General features: G+C 39.1%; 2 protein-coding genes and 1 pseudogene across 3 annotated transcripts; 2 read left to right on the top strand and 1 right to left on the bottom strand.

Annotated features, from left to right (window-relative positions):
• Positions 1 to 674: 674 nt before the first annotated feature.
• LOC120796295 lies at positions 675 to 1,401 on the top strand (annotated as a pseudogene).
• mgme1 (mitochondrial genome maintenance exonuclease 1) lies at positions 835 to 3,687 on the bottom strand. The gene is made up of 5 exons (XM_040138947.1): positions 3,151 to 3,687; positions 2,775 to 3,012; positions 2,552 to 2,684; positions 2,197 to 2,327; positions 835 to 1,744 (listed from the first exon to the last, which is right to left on the bottom strand). The coding sequence occupies exons 1-5, from the start codon at positions 3,662 to 3,664 to the stop codon at positions 1,705 to 1,707; spliced, it is 1,056 nt and encodes a 351-aa protein (XP_039994881.1). The 5' UTR covers positions 3,665 to 3,687; the 3' UTR covers positions 835 to 1,704.
• A 79-nt stretch (positions 3,688 to 3,766) lies between these two features.
• On the top strand, positions 3,767 to 11,978 carry snx5 (sorting nexin 5). Of its 2 annotated transcripts, none has more exons than XM_040138942.1 (13): positions 3,767 to 4,048; positions 6,063 to 6,167; positions 6,297 to 6,407; positions 6,630 to 6,751; positions 6,864 to 6,987; positions 7,410 to 7,505; positions 7,615 to 7,720; positions 7,877 to 7,952; positions 8,211 to 8,250; positions 8,362 to 8,448; positions 9,087 to 9,246; positions 9,360 to 9,445; positions 10,549 to 11,978. In XM_040138942.1, exons 1-13 carry the CDS (start codon positions 3,767 to 3,769, stop codon positions 10,597 to 10,599), a joined length of 1,446 nt encoding a protein of 481 aa, XP_039994876.1. In that variant the 3' UTR covers positions 10,600 to 11,978. The 2 variants fall into 2 exon arrangements, with proteins under 2 accessions (XP_039994876.1, XP_039994877.1); XM_040138943.1 differs by lacking the exon at positions 3,767 to 4,048 and adding an exon at positions 4,055 to 4,402.
• Positions 11,979 to 15,799: the final 3,821 nt, after the last annotated feature.

Here is a 15,799-nt window from a genome sequence, read left to right as displayed (position 1 = left end):
GAAGTCAGTTCATTTAACTCATATTCTGTTCTTTTCTGAGCACATTGCTCTTACATAACAGCCCTATAGGGTCATTGGATTACTATCATGGTAGTAATACACTGATCTTTGCATTCCTATCATTCATCTGTATTTTTAAATGAAGATTTTGCCATTAAATGATCATACCTACATCACTCAATGACAAGATACAACAATGGAAAGTAAGTTAAAAAACTTGGAGATCTGATATTATATTGGACCTGAGTTTTGCACTGCTGCCTTAAAGGTATAAATGTAGCTGTGTTTTGAACTTTTTTCTTTCATTGTGTTCGAAGTCCTCCCATTGTTGGCAGGGATCCGAGAAAGATATGACATCATTTTATATCACGCTCCTATACAACACAAAGTACCTTGGAACCATAACTGTGTTTAAAAGACTGTAGGGCTGCCCTATAAAAGCAAAGTACTAGGAAAAGAAACAGGCAAATAAGAAAGGAGAAATTTGGGAGATATGATGAAAGGGGATTCAGAAACCCTTTATTCTAAGATGGCTATGTAAAAATGTACAGTATTATTGATGGCTATATCACAGCAACTTTTTGATCTTTTTGTCTTCCAAATATATCAACATTTGCACATTTAAGGTTTCAAAGTAGGGTGGAAATCATTTCTGACACTAGAATCCTGTTTGAAAAAATACAGTTTCTCAGTACTCAAAAGAAATACAAATACCAAATTTAGTTTCACACATTTGTTAATAGCTTTTCGATTTAAAAAAAACCCCAAAATCTTCATTTCCTCTGTCCAAGGAATCAATCTTCACCACATGGAGATATTCAAAGCAGTGGCATCAGAAAAAAAATGTGCCCAGCAACAAACTCGCAGTGCGTCCATAGACAGGTAGAGCCTATCCATGCAGATATATCTTAATTCTAGTGTGAGACAACATCATTATCTCAGATTTAATAGTTCATTATTAAAACAGGATTCGGCTCTTTCTCTTCTCCGTTTTGTATCGGCTCAGGGATCTCCCTAAGCTCTCTGGATGAATCACACACTGGCTTGGTGAATCAGACATGGAAGTTGGGAATGGATGAGGTGGCTTTGAGGATGATCCGCAACGTGACTGCGAACTTCCGCTCCTGCTGCGTGCTGGATGTAGAGCGAAAGTCTGTGTCCTGGATCCTGACCTATGCGTTGTGTGCCATGGGGATGTTGCACAATCTGCCAGAGCACAGAGGGAAAGGCTATGCCAAAGTCCTGGTCAGCACCATGGCCAAGAGACTCCACGCAAAGGACTGCCTTGTCTACTGCTTGATAGAGGAGGAGAACATGGTCTCCTACAGGCTCTTTAAATACTTGGGCTTTACTGAAGATCCCTCTTACAGGGAATTCTGGTTTGCATTCAATGATTTTTAGATAGTTCAAGGAAGGGTCATATATATATATATATATATATATATATATGATTATTCTAATTAAAGGATGAGGCCCCTATATTAACGTATTAGGTCCAGAATGTGAGCATAATCGTTCACACTTGTTGCACAGTAAAGGGGTGAGATGAACTGGACATGCTAGTCAAAAGTTGGGGTAAAAAAGACAATGTTTTTGCCCTCCTTCTGCACTGGAGCATGTTATATTCTGACTTCAAGTACAGTTGCCCTAAACTGAAATAACCTGCTTCGTGGACAAGCTCTTGCAGATCTCTTTTCAAACATCTCATCTCTTTTCTGAAAAAGAACTTGCTGCATTACTGGATCTGAAATGAAAAAAGAAATCTTAACGTCAATAATGTGCCTATTTGTTACCTTATGTTTAACAAAGGGAAAATAGTGGGACACTTTAGTCAACAGATTATTTATTATCCAGGCTGCTCTGGTGCTGGGTGAAAATTCAATTAAAACTTGTGTTAGAAAATACCAATGGTCATTATTGAAAGTTTTTTCAATTATTAATCTGGTTTATTTAAAGGTTAAATATAAGAAGAAACTGCCATAAAAATTAACTACAGTAACTCCAAACTACTACCCAGTTAATCAATTATTAATTTGATTTGAAATTCTTCTTGATTCAGGTTAATAAGTACATAATCAAACTCTGTGAATGTATATATTTCTGAGTAAAAGCCATGACTTATTAAAAAACAAAGTGAAAATGAAACTGAAATTATTTTTTGAAACGATTAAGAAAAAACTGTTCTGACTGCTTCACCTCTTTTCTGTGAACTCCTCAAGGCGTAGCAACCAGGTTTTCCAGTACTCTAGCATCAGCTCTGAGCTCAGCTGATGAGCATGGGCAGGTGAGCCGTCCTTGTAAGCCACAACAATGAGTCCATTTTCAACCTGCAGTGAGAACAGATCAATGGCATATGAAGTTTTGCCTGAGTGTGACACACTGTGACAGACAGGGTAATCACAAAGTTTAAGGGTTTGTTGTTGTTTTTTAAAGATTCTATAATTTATCTTTTAAATAAGGAATCTGGCATCAGGCTGAGAGACCATTACACAATTTTTGTGAAAAATCAGAGAATTACAAGGTCATCAAATCCTTTATCTCAATGGAAAACCTGGTATTTGTAGTTGCCATCACTGTTCAAAGCCCCAGCGTAGGCAGCCACTTGAATAGGGTTGTCATATGTGTTGCTCAGGAATGGCTTGGGCTTTTCTGATGTCTTCCAGTCAATAACACACAGGACACCTCTGCAGACAAAAAAAAAAGGCCAGTGTAGTGAAGGTAGTGTGGTAAGTCAAGTACAGTCTACCTGTGTCTGCATGATTTACCACATTTACCTGTAGCGAGCGACACAATCCACAACTCCCAGATAGTTCAGGGTGTCATGTTGTACAGTGCTTTCAGTGGCTCTCACTGCACTGACATCCCCCAGGATGTGATGGATGCTCTCCATGTATCCCTGTACCTCGGGCGGATACTCTGGCGTGTCTGAAGCATGTTGGTTCTCCCGTGTTGCACCCGACGTCAGAGTGTCCTCCAACACTGAATGGAAAAGCTGCCCTTGCCTGAATAAATCTGATCGAAAACAGTTGTGGGTCTCGTGAGAATCTCACCTCAACCATACGATACATAACGATACATACGAATACACAACCAACGATTTGAAGTTACCACAGACACACACGTGTTATAGAGGCAGGTTACAGAGCTTACTCTGGGTGTACTCTTTGAAGCCAGGCTCCCCAAGCTCTGCGATCATCCTCCTCTTCCATCTCTCCAGGTAGAAGATCTGCTCTGGGGAAAGCGTCTGCTGAAGAATGCGGGTCACACTCGGTACGGACCTGCCTTGGCCCCTTTGAAACAAAATCCGGACCGGGGGTCCCGACTCTTGCTCCTCCGTCTCCGGAGTCTTCTCGCGGTTTAAGAGGGGCTGAAGGGTTTTCGGTTCCCTCATCTCTGGTCTTGTGGAGGCCGTTTGAGCTTTGACAACACGTCCATAAATGTAATCGTCTTCCGCCTGGAGGGTCTCTGGGGTTTGGGAACTGACTCTGGACGACATGATGGACTTCACGAGAGAAGAAAAGCGCTCACTGTCCACTAAGCTGTATGGGCTGCGTCTTTTGGGGGATCTTAGGCAATGCCAAGCAGAGAAGTTCCTGCCAGTGAGGGAGGTGCACCGAGGGACCACGATGCCCCCAACAGACGCCACACGTTTAAGTGTGAACATGTTGGCGACTTTTACACAACAAGCTTGAAAAACAATGACGTTTTCGCTACCTCACTACATCCAACCGCAGTGGTTTCATTGATTGGACAGAATATTTCAGCGATGGTACTTGCCTCGACGTGTTCCCGGGCGACTCGTCCAAACACACACAGAACTGTTTCTAAACGAGTCGCCTCTTCGGTTGCACAAACTTCCGTAGCCGGAATTTGGAGTTCCGGATATTCATTCACGATCACATTTGAAACGGCAAAAACTACACTACCCATGAGGTGCGATGTATCATTGAAATACCTCCCCGTGGCCATTGACTCGGCGGCGGTACTCATTTTAGTTACCTTCATTTACCTTTTCCGCTCCACGTGTCTCATCCGTTCGTTACAAACGGTAACATTGCTGTTTAAAAACATGTTACCATAAACCATTTGCTGTATCAAACCACGAGTACAGGAATGTGATATGACTGACTAGGTCAAAAACCAATCGTAGCTTTGTAAATTTGACGTTGTCCAGTCAAATTCACCGTAAGGCGGGATTTAATCTTTCATTACCAGGACGTGGACGAAAAAAAAAAAACAAAAAAAAAAAACGATTTGACAGCTCGTCGGACAGCTAACCAGTCAGCGGAGGGAGAGCTTCCTGCACATAGTTTTGTTATTTGGGTTGTTGGCCTGTTCTTTCCATTCCGTCGATTTCAGTCCTATCATGACATCCACCTTAGACGAAAACAACAAGGAAAAGGTAAGGTAAAGGGGTCGTGGCATGTAAACCTCACCAAAAGTCAGCCTTGGTAACATAACGGTAGCTAACAATAACGGTTGTTTTCTGGCAAGTTGTTACTGCTAACTTTTCTGCCTACATAACGCTAGCCTCCGGCTAAAGCTAGCCAACGTCTTATCGGTAAAGCTATCAATAGTTGTGTAGCGTTAACGTTGAATGAATATTGTCAGTCTGCATGTATGCAGAAAAAAATGTGTTGTTTGCTAATGCTACCTAACTTACTAGACGTGTTAAAACATGCGACGGTTAACGCTAATTGTTCGTTACAACGTATAACGTTAAAGTTAGACAAACGTAACATCCCCTGTATGGCATTAATGTGTCTCTTAGACTACGCTTTTACTCCATTAGACAGACCAGTTTGCATAGCTGTGCAGCAAACTGGCCTGTGACAACTCAATGGACTGAGCTAAAATGATTAGCATTCTGACGAGTGTCAAAAAATGTTAACTATGCCATGACCTTCTTAATTTATTGTAGCAGGCTCTGTGTTTGAGAGGTGCTGATTCAACGGTTTGGTCATTTTGTTAGATGTAGTTAGAGGTGCTTTTGAATTGTACTGTTATACTAGGATGGATTTCTTATATTTTGTCCATCCCATATACACGAAAGAGTTCAGACTGCAAACTGCAGACCCCAAAATGACCACAACTTTGTATCAACACTTCTCTAAAATAGTTGGCAACTGGAATGTAAGGTGTATTCTTTCACCAGCAAGAGAGTAAATAGTCAAGACTATATTTATTCTTTATTTCATAATATAACAGATCATCAAGGGTGTGGAATTAACTCATAAAACAAAACACTGGAGTCTGTATCTACTGTCAGATCCAAAATATAACTGCCTCCAGACTATTTATCCAGCAACACCCGGGCCCCTGAAACTCTAAAGTCTTGGAAGAATGATTAGCAGTGCTGCAGTTTTGTGCATTTCTGAATTCTGAATCTCCGTTTGCACATTAGGATTTTTTTAAGTATTGATGACCTCTGGATTAAGACCGAGTTAAATGGACTGAGATTTCCCGGTCTGGAATATTTTCCTTTAGTATTTTTTAACTTCGAACCTCAGTTTGTCCTCAATTGGAAGTTTCCGCCATTCAGGTTTGATGGGCGTTGAATCAGGTAGAGGGTGGTGGCTATAGGCTGTCAGCATTGTAGATGATAACACTACCCATATATTGTCAAGATAGGATAGATTCCAGTCACAAAGGATTTGTATTGTTGCCTTGCTGGCGAAGATTTTGGTGATACTGTTACATGAATACTGACCCTTAAATACAAATATTAGTATTAAACTTCAAAATGCTACAGTTGTGAGCTGTGACTAGTGTTTCTGCTACATGCAGTCCCACTTTTTATATGGGACCCCACAGAAACATCAGAGGCAAGACGGTTATATCAAACCAAAATAAAGATACTCAAATGGCATTTATGATACAGTCCAGAATGATGACTAAATGCTCTGTGAACATCGGCATTAAAAACGAAGTGACCATAAACAAAGAAAAATTTTGTATTTGTACGTGAAAACTGACGTTTTTTGTCATTTCACATATGATCAGTTGGCTAAATGTTTTGGATAAGCCTGGTGTGTTTTGTTTTTTTTTTTTTTTCTCCTTAGATGCGCTCTGTGTCTGTGGATCTAAACAACGATGCCTCTCTTCTCATTGACATTCCTGATGCACTCTGTGAAAGGGACAAAGTCAAGTTTACTGTCCATACAAAGGTAAAAAAAAAAAATGTTTGTACTCAAACACTAAACTTACTCCTTACCTTAAAAATATTCTGTAAGTGTATTTACTGATATGTCGACAGTTTTCCTTGCTAAATTCTATTAAATCAACTCTGGCCCCAGACCACACTTAGCTCTTTCCAGAAGCCAGAGTTCTCCGTTCCCAGGCAGCATGAAGACTTCATCTGGCTACATGACACTCTGGTTGAGACAGAGGACTACGCTGGCCTGATAGTGAGTGGGACTACGTGCCGACATGACTTGCATACATAGACAGAGACTGTAATATCACTATTTGTCTTTGGTGTCTGTGTACTCAATGAAGAAAGGAGAAGTTAAAACACGGACACACAGGAAAAATATTCTGCCAAAAGTTTAAGAGTATGTTACACATTAAGACCGTTTAACCTGTCATGAATCTTTAAAGTAATTTATATCCTGCTTTATCATTCATAGATTCCTCCAGCGCCCCCAAAGCCTGACTTTGAGAGCCCGAGAGAGAAGATGCACAAACTGGGAGAAGGTGAAGCCACTATGACCAAAGAGGAGTACGCTAAAATGAAGCAGGAGCTAGAAGCGTAAGTGTGACGCTCAAACAAAACCCAAATATATTGTATTGTATCCTTTTGACAAGGGTCATATTAGATCATTTACAAAAACTCTTTTGTCTGTGTTTTATCTTCTTTTCAGTGAATACCTGGCTGTATTCAAGAAGACTGTCCAAGTGCATGAAATCTTCCTGCAGAGATTGTCCTCTCACCCCATTTTAAGCAGGGACAGAAACTTCCAAATTTTCTTAGAGTATGATCAGGATGTGAGTTCCCCATAATGCTTACTTCCTTTCCCGAGTTGTCTGTTGGAAAGAGAGGAAGTAGAGTTTACTGGACACTTGTGACACATGGCTTACATCCTGCTGTGATCAGCATTTATGGCTATCTATGTAGTCTTTGTCAGTCAATAAGGGTGGTGTTTACTTAAAGAACTCAGCTAAGAGTTTAACACTTTATATATTTGGGTATCAGTCTGTAGCAGAACAGAGCAGAGCACAGGCTAAATGTATTTGTGGACCATACTGTGACACATAATGATACAGAAAAAATTTACTTTTTTGGTAAAAGTGCAAAAATTACTCGATTTCATATTTAGTTCCACTACATCACAGACTAAGCTTTAATAAATAAATCATGTTCCTCTCATAGACTTAATATGTATCCTTTCTAAATTCTGACATTTTAGCTGAGTGTGAGAAGAAAGAATGCCAAGGAAATGTTTGGAGGATTCTTTAAAAACATGGTGAAGTCAGCTGATGAGGTCCTTATCTCAGGAGTAAAGGTGGGGCTTCTGCACACTCTGCTTACAGTATTTGTATGACAGCATTATAGATCCAGTGTCGTAGCCACTTTCCAGATTACCTTTGTCTGTGTGTTTGTTTCCTATACAGGAAGTGGATGACTTTTTTGAGCAGGAGAAGACATTCCTGCTTGACTACTACAGCAAGATAAAAGACTCCACTGCCAAAGCAGAAAAGATGACCCGCTCGCACAAAAGTATGGAAGTGTTTTGCAGTTCCATATCGAATTAGATTTTTGAGTGGTACAGAACTCTTCAAACTGAGCTCAATTTGAAGGGGATCTGTGCTGTGGAATGAATTCATTTATATTTGGAATTTGTTTAGTTTTGATTGATAATTTCTGTTGTTGCAGATATTGCGGATGATTATATTCACATCTCTGCCACTCTGAACAGTCTTTCTGCTGATGATAGTACAGCAAATAAGAAGTGAGTGTAATATATAATTCAATGTTGTTGTGTTTTGTTTTGTTTTTTGTAAAGACCTACTGTACTTGGTGTTGAACATTTAAAGAAGTGGTTCTCATTTGGCCTTATCTTGTGGACTGTAACAAATCAGCACGTTTGGGTAATTTTCAAGATGTTGGGTTATGATGGTAATTGTATTTGTATGTATTTGTATTCACATCTTTATCAAAGACATAATGGCAGAGGTTTTCCTGTTATGTTTTTAATTTTTTTTCTCAGACACCTGGAGAAGCTGTCAGACCTGTTTGAGAAGCTCAGGGTGAGTAAGACGTCATGTCTCAACAAACTGAGACCATTTTATATTTAGTATTTTTTCCTGATTTGTTAGTACACTGTGGTAGCTACTGTATGTCTTTATATTTCCCTGCAGAAAGTGGAGGGAAGAGTAGCATCTGATCAGGAGCTGAAACTGACAGAGCTGCTGAGATACTACATGAGAGACATTCAGGCCGCTAAGGTGAGACTTGTTTATTTTCTGCCTTAATACAAGATTCAGATTCAAAATCATGCTGCCTGTTTATGCAGTTCACACATCACTGTATTTCAAAAACTTAATGTGTCCCGTGACAACCAGACATAATAGAAAAGATTGCATTAACAAATGCTCTGCTATTTACCAGAGATCAGGGCTCAGTATTATTCCTCACTAATTTTTATAAGTAAATCTGTATGACTGAAGGATAAACATAAAGTGAAAATAATCTGCATTACTTAGAGCAGCAAGCCAGCCATTTTCCATTCATCATAGTATTAGAGATATTCATTCTTGTTATATTCAGCACGAGAACCCAATTGGTATTTATTCAAATCTGAATAATTGCATTTGAGGAGCAATAAAATCCCTGATATATAAATCAAATAATGTGTTTCTCAATGACTATTATTTGCTGTCCAACACATTTACTGTTAAAATCTGTCTTTTGCAAACATGAAATTAGATGTTGAATTATTAGCTGTTCAGCTCAATCGATTGGTAGATTATTTTCCAAATGAAGGCAAATTATTTTTTAAAGTTCTTGAGTTGCAATTTCTTTTTTCAGTTCCCTATTTGTGCCTTTATCTATCATGTTTAACTATCCAGAACATGTCTATTAGGACCTTTTATACAGGCGAGCCCGGGCGTTAGCTGACTATGAGACCTCTAACAAGGCTTTGGATAAGGCTCGGCTGAAAAGCAAGGACATTCCCCAGGCAGAGGAGCACCAGCAGCAGTGCCTGCAGAAATTTGACAAGCTTTCAGAGTCTGGGAAGAAAGGTTTGTAAAACCATGCGTAATAAATGGAGCCTCATTCTGTACTTGTTTATTTGTGTGTAAAATGGTATGCATTGCGCAAGCCCTTTTTAAACTGCACAATGTTTTCCTCCCAGAGCTCACCGGGTTCAAGGGCCGGCGAGTTGTGGCCTTCAGGAAGAACCTCATCGAGATGGCTGAGCTTGAGATAAAACATGCCAAGGTGAGCAGCACAATACAGTTGAGTGCCGCATGAGATAACCAACCATTCTTAGATACTTTTATACTTTGTAATATGGTCTGATGATATTTACACTGATGAAAAATACTTTCATAACATTCCTGAGGAAGCATACACTCACTTAGCACTTTATTAGGAACACACTACTAATACCAGGTAGGGTCTCCCTTTGCTCTCAAAAGAGCCTCAATTCTTCATTGGAAGAAATGTTAATTATGGGCATAAAGGGATGCACATAGTTGGCAACAATACTCAAATGGGCTTTGACATTCAAACAACAATTGATTGGTATTAAGGGGCCCAAAGTGTGCCCAGAAAACAACCTTACACCACCACCAACGGCCTGGACTGTTGAAACAAGGTGAGCATGTGTCCCCTGCAGCCTCAGATTTCTGTTGGTTGAACTAGATGTAATCTTCTGCCATTGTAGCCTGTCTGCTCAAGGTTCGACATGTTGCGCATTCAGAAATGCTTTTCTGCTCACCACAGTTTAAAAGAGTGGTAATCTGAGTTCTGTCAGCTCCAACCAGTCCCTTTCTGAACTGCATGAATAAGCGGGCGTACAGATGTTCCTGATCAAGTGCTCAGTGAGTGTACACAGCATTTTAGAACTGTGATGGTGTATACACTACAGTATCCCTGTTTCTTCTCATAATTACCCATCATGGATCCTCGGGTTACTCAAAATCAGGATAATGTTTCTTTCAGGTTTCCATGAGTAAGATATGTTGTTTACACATGCAAACACATTAGATAAGATACTCAAAAAGCTCATTTTAACTGGGATACAAGTGTGCATGTCAGTGTTGTGTTTGGTGAGATATTGTTGGAATTTAAATAATAACATGCACCGCAATGTAACAAAATGAACCCACAATGTAAAGAACTGTGCCAACAGTGGGTATTTTAAGTGTTTTTTCTGTTTAAAATGAGAAAAGTCAGGAAATTGGATTAAAAGAGGATATAGTACTACCACTTGGCTAGTCTGGGCTTGAACCCACTGGCAATAATGTGATATAAAGTGTATATAGTGAGTATTATTAATACTATAGGAGTATTAATACTATTTTCTTCTGTCTCCACAGAACAATGTGACTCTATTGCAAGGATGCATCGACCTGCTCAAGAGCAACTGACATGTTTTCAAAAGTGTTCCTGTCCTAGCATCACCAAGTGACCAGTCAAAACAAATGGAAACCTGACGTCCCCGGGGCCTTGCATGGATATGAACCCAAGCCCGATCTCCGCTTCCACCCAGGGGTCTGATGCCACTTTAAAACCCTGCAAAAGACCGAGTGTCTTGTAAGCAGAATGTCTTCATGTTTACAGAGTCCCTGTCCTCTTGTCTGTGGTCCATCTTTTTCCATTGTTGATGGAAGTCAAACTCAATGTGAATGCCTTCAGAGAATCAGGCTGCCACCATTTAAGGTCTTCCATATTATTGTAGCACCAGCAGAAGTGACTTTCCTTTTTTGGTAATTTTTTGATTTCTCATTTTTACATTATGCACATAGTAGAAATCTTGCCTTTTTGATCATATTTCTGCCTCCATAAATTTGGACTCTAACCATCCCCCTCATGTAAATACCTTTTTAGAAAGGCTTAGAGAATGTTTTTCATATAGCCATAACCTAATTTTTATGATTCTTATGCTTAATCTTTTGGGGCTTTTTGTTTGCTAATGGAACAGTTTTACAGAAGCAAAACTAGTGCCTGGAAAAAACGTCTTCATGCTCTGCATTCCTGGGCTCTGAGATTAGTGAGCAGTCAAACCAACACTCTGGAAATGAAACTCATGACTGACTTAGAAGACAAGACAGATCATCTTCAAGTGTTCAAGCATAGCTGCACTTCTCCTCATGAACGGACAGCTCGATTGGTTCCTGTAGTCTTGTAACAAGTGGCCTCAGATCCCACAGTTATCAAAGATGCACATTACTTTTGTGAATATGGATGAATCAGGAGATTTCAGCAAGAGATGGTAGGAGAATAAGTCAAACAATAGGCTATTTGAGAATTAGCATTTTCATCTAAGAAAAATCAACATTAGTAAAGACTATGAGTCTGCAGTTTGGTTTTATTTACACAGTGAACCCATTATACCCCTGCACTACATGTATTATGTTCTCAGCAGCTTCCTACACCCAACCAACTCTGCACATTTATGCTTTAATTTTCAGTGTGTAATTATTGGGTTTTTTTCCTTATTTTGCCATAAATTCCCCTTTGTTATTGACAGGCGCTCTTGTATCAGACCTGATATATTTACCAGATCTTCTAAACAGTTTGTTTATTTAAACCATTTAGAAAAAGATGCACTAAAAAGGTGAAAAATACTTTACAATCATGACCAGGCTCAGTGGAGTGTTTAAAATGGATAATAGTTTTTTAAGAAATTGAATGTATTTCTAATGGATTCCAACTGTGTGAATTCCTTTACATGATGCTTTTCGTATAGAACATTAGCATTTTATAAATTTGTAATAATGGCATTGAATAAATCCTTTTTTCCCAAGTTTCATCTTTTTTTTCTGTATTTGTATTTAGGGTTTGTGGCTTATTTTGGTTTGGTTTTATGCTATATATGGAATCTGTGACAGTTAACCGTTTGTATTTACAAGTTTTCTTCTGTACGAAAATACACAGAATTTGTATTTTAAAAAGCCCCCCCTGCCAACATACACTAGGTGGCAGTATCCATCTATACATTTTATCCAGTTTCCACCAAGGTTTATTGTGTGGGCCTTTGAATTTAAACGCAGCTGCATCCATGTTTGTGTCAAATCCATTGACCACAGTGCATCCTGGGATGGGACAGTGTGGTGTATTAGGTAAGCTTTGAGGAAATGCCAGAGTGCTCATGGGAATCACAACCACCAAAATGCACATTTCATATCCTACTTTATGAGCAGCACTAAGCAACATGACCTAAACAAATATGCGGTGAAACACTACAGCCCGACACTTTCTGCTAGTCTTTGCATTATAGTCAATGTATTTTATCTATGATGTGTATACAAAGACCATTTACAAGTGCTTGAATAATTCCACACATACAGAAGTGAAGGGTGTACCTGAATGAGACAAGAAGAAGGAAAGTTGTAGTAATCGTGTGCATAGACAGAGTATACTGTACCTGTCCACAATGGATTTTTGTCAATATTTACATCACTAGGCGTGCAGACACAGTGACCTGTAGGGTTTGGTCGATTCACTGATTGGATGAAACTGCAGAGAAGAGCCAATGAGATCATAACACACTATCAATACAGGTTAGTTTGCCAACTGCGATCAGAGCAAACAGGATTTGAAGGCATGACATGAAAGAATTACAGCTATGGTGGAGAACAAGGCCTCTTTTTGGAATGTGTGATAAAAGGCCCAAATTTCAACCTACGGTGTCTAGGCATGTACTTATATAGAGCTTATTTCACTTTGCTGTCCAGATACTGATTGTATCTGTGTGAAACAGGAAAGTATCAGTCACAAATTTAGTCTTTTTTCATATGCCTTTTCTGAAGCTGCTGTGTTACAATGATAAAGAATTTCCTTAGTTCTCGCTCGAATCTCAGAAACAAAACTTTTGGGGCAATGATGCACTGTGTGAAATTTGTCTGCAATGGTGTAAGGCAACAAATCTGCTTCCTTCAAAGACTTATTTTGCTGATTTTTATGAATTTCCTTATCATCACTAAGGCACGCTGAGATCATTTACAGGCTTTAAATGCATGATAAGAACTGAGATTGTACACTTTTTGAGAGCTTTTGGAGACATTATCACTCATTACTGATATCACTGCCATAATAATTAATTCAACACCGTCTTTATGATCCCAAATCTTTTTACTATTGTGTGAAAATCCTCAATCATACACACACACCTGTCTTACAGAAACAGGCCTAGGAATTTGTGAATGTATAATGAATGGCAATCACAAAAAGGATAGAGCAAAAAGTAGGAAAAAAGGAATCCTTCGAATGTACTTTCTTCTGTTGTGACGTCATGATATAAAAGTGTTTCTGAATCTGCTACCACTTTGGTTGTGGTCATGGAAAGGTGAACTGCAAAGAGCCAACATGCAAACATCTTATTTATGATGACTGAGCCTGTGAAAGCACCTGCCTTATGTCCTATGGCCCTATCATTGGTCAACTGAAAAGTCATGGTAAGTGCAGACAGAAGACTTGGATAAGGACTGGAGGCATAAATCATGAAGGCCGCTGCACATAGAAACCGTGTCCCCTGAAGGGACTCACTGTAGAAAAGCGCACCTGCACAGCTTGCTAGCACAACTGAACTGTCTGCTCTTCCTTAGTGAAACAGAACAGAATCCTACTTCCTGGTGCCCATCAGGTAAAATTTGCACACAGCTACAGATTTCTACCTCCTGAGTTGCATGGTATACAGCACATGTAAAGACAGACCACCAACACCAAGGCTCACTCAGAAAATCCCTCCAACACCCTTCCTGCCCAGAGGCCTACTGTACAACACAAGTGTTTCTTACAACATTGTTCTTCTTTGGTGTGAAATGTTGCAAATTGGAGGTTAAATCTTAAGGAAAACAAATCACTAGTGTTCTCCATGGTTGCCTCTTGTCAGTTTCAGTATTCAAGATTTAGCAATCAAGTGACAAATGAGCAGCTTCTTCATGTCCTCCTTAAGATCAAGATCTACATATGGGAACATATTTAATGAGAATTAACATAATACTGAGGGGAATCACACATTTTTTTCAGATTCTCACTGATTCTCACAGCCATCTCATGGCCAAACAATGTCTATTCTACCTTCAATGCAATTCTGTTATTAACACAACACTAAAAAGCTCAAAGTTGCATGCTACGGCCAAACCTTTCCTAGGTTAGTGTGCCCTGCCCTGCTCAGACAGTCATTTGCTTTCATGCATGCAATACAAATATGTCATCTCAAATTCTAAGTGATCCACATGCATAGATCATCAAGACAAGTCTTTTATCTCATCACACAACAGAATTACTTTGAATGTAATTATTTATATTTCACAGCTGTTTTATCTCATGTTGTATAAGTAAAAGGCTACTTATCCTCTTGATTGTCAGATTATACAAAAACAAGCAAGAGAGAGTTGATTGAGCAAATTTGACCAATGCTGAACTTTCAGTAGCTGAGAGAATGCAGTTAGAGTGAGAAAAGGGAGTGAAAATGCCACACATCAGTTACAGCGGCAATGCAAAGTGAAGGCAAAGTCACTGACTCTGGTTAGTGTGCATAAGTGGGAAAGAAAAAACAGCTGTTCGTTTTGAGAAAGAATTGGTTCGAAACTAGAAGACAAACTGCAATTAGACGTGCAGGGGAACAAAACTGAATGTCAGTCAAGTATACTTGGTACAGCAGTGCATAGGAAATCACACTTGGTTGTGCATACTGTAAATGAGGCTTAAAAAACAAAATTTTCCCAGTTATATTTTAGAGCTGACAGCAATAGCTAGATCTCACATTGGAAACTGGAAAGTAAGAGTTGAGTAAAATTCCATTTATCAAGTATCATGAAGTTAACGTGACGTTTGTTTAAGGCTGACAAGAACATCTGTGACTAGACTTTAGCAACAAGTGCCTCCACTTAACAAACTGTTTTCTCAAGCAGTTTGAGGAGAGGTTGTGTCAAGAATGCCTATAAAAACAGTTTTCAAGTGAGGGGCCTGGAGTGTGGAGAGAGAAATGTTCCATTATTAGTGTGGAGGAGCTCCACATTTTAGTGATAGAACCTCATACTTAATTAATCGCTTACACAGGTACACATTATGTAAATGTATTACATTAGTACAACGTCATCAAAATATACCTGTGATTGTTTTATAGGTGTTAAAATAATGGTGTGGTAAACAAGCCTAAGTCTTGAACGTCACTAATGCTAACAATGTTATCCTGCAATTTGTAGGTGACCTTTAAGGAGTGGCTGATGACGATCATTTCTGGGATGCCTCTGGCCCTCCTTGAAAAGCTTACATTTGAATGTGAAATGATCCTGATGCTCTGCGCTGTCCTGTAGTGGAAAAAAACAAAAACATATAATATAAAGCAGCGACACAATATCAGAAAATTTTGAATAAAAGTAGAAGGCCTGCTTTCGCAAAAAATTACTTGGGTAACAATAGGGAATATTATGGTATCAGTGTATTTATGCATCAGAGATACTCATTGTAAAGAATGCCCCTGTATTGAACATGTACTGTTCAAAACCCCACAGAACTCTATTTGAAATTCTGTGAAGACACCAAACATTCCAAAGATACCAGATGAAATTTTGGGGAAATTTGTATAAAGTGATGCACAAGATATCTTGAATATTTCCA

The sequence above is a fragment of the Xiphias gladius genome, chromosome 11, assembly GCF_016859285.1.
Source record: "Xiphias gladius isolate SHS-SW01 ecotype Sanya breed wild chromosome 11, ASM1685928v1, whole genome shotgun sequence".
Lineage (NCBI taxonomy): Eukaryota > Metazoa > Chordata > Actinopteri > Istiophoriformes > Xiphiidae > Xiphias > Xiphias gladius.
Note: the sequence above shows the minus strand (reverse complement) of the source record. Positions and strands in the feature narration are given on the sequence as shown.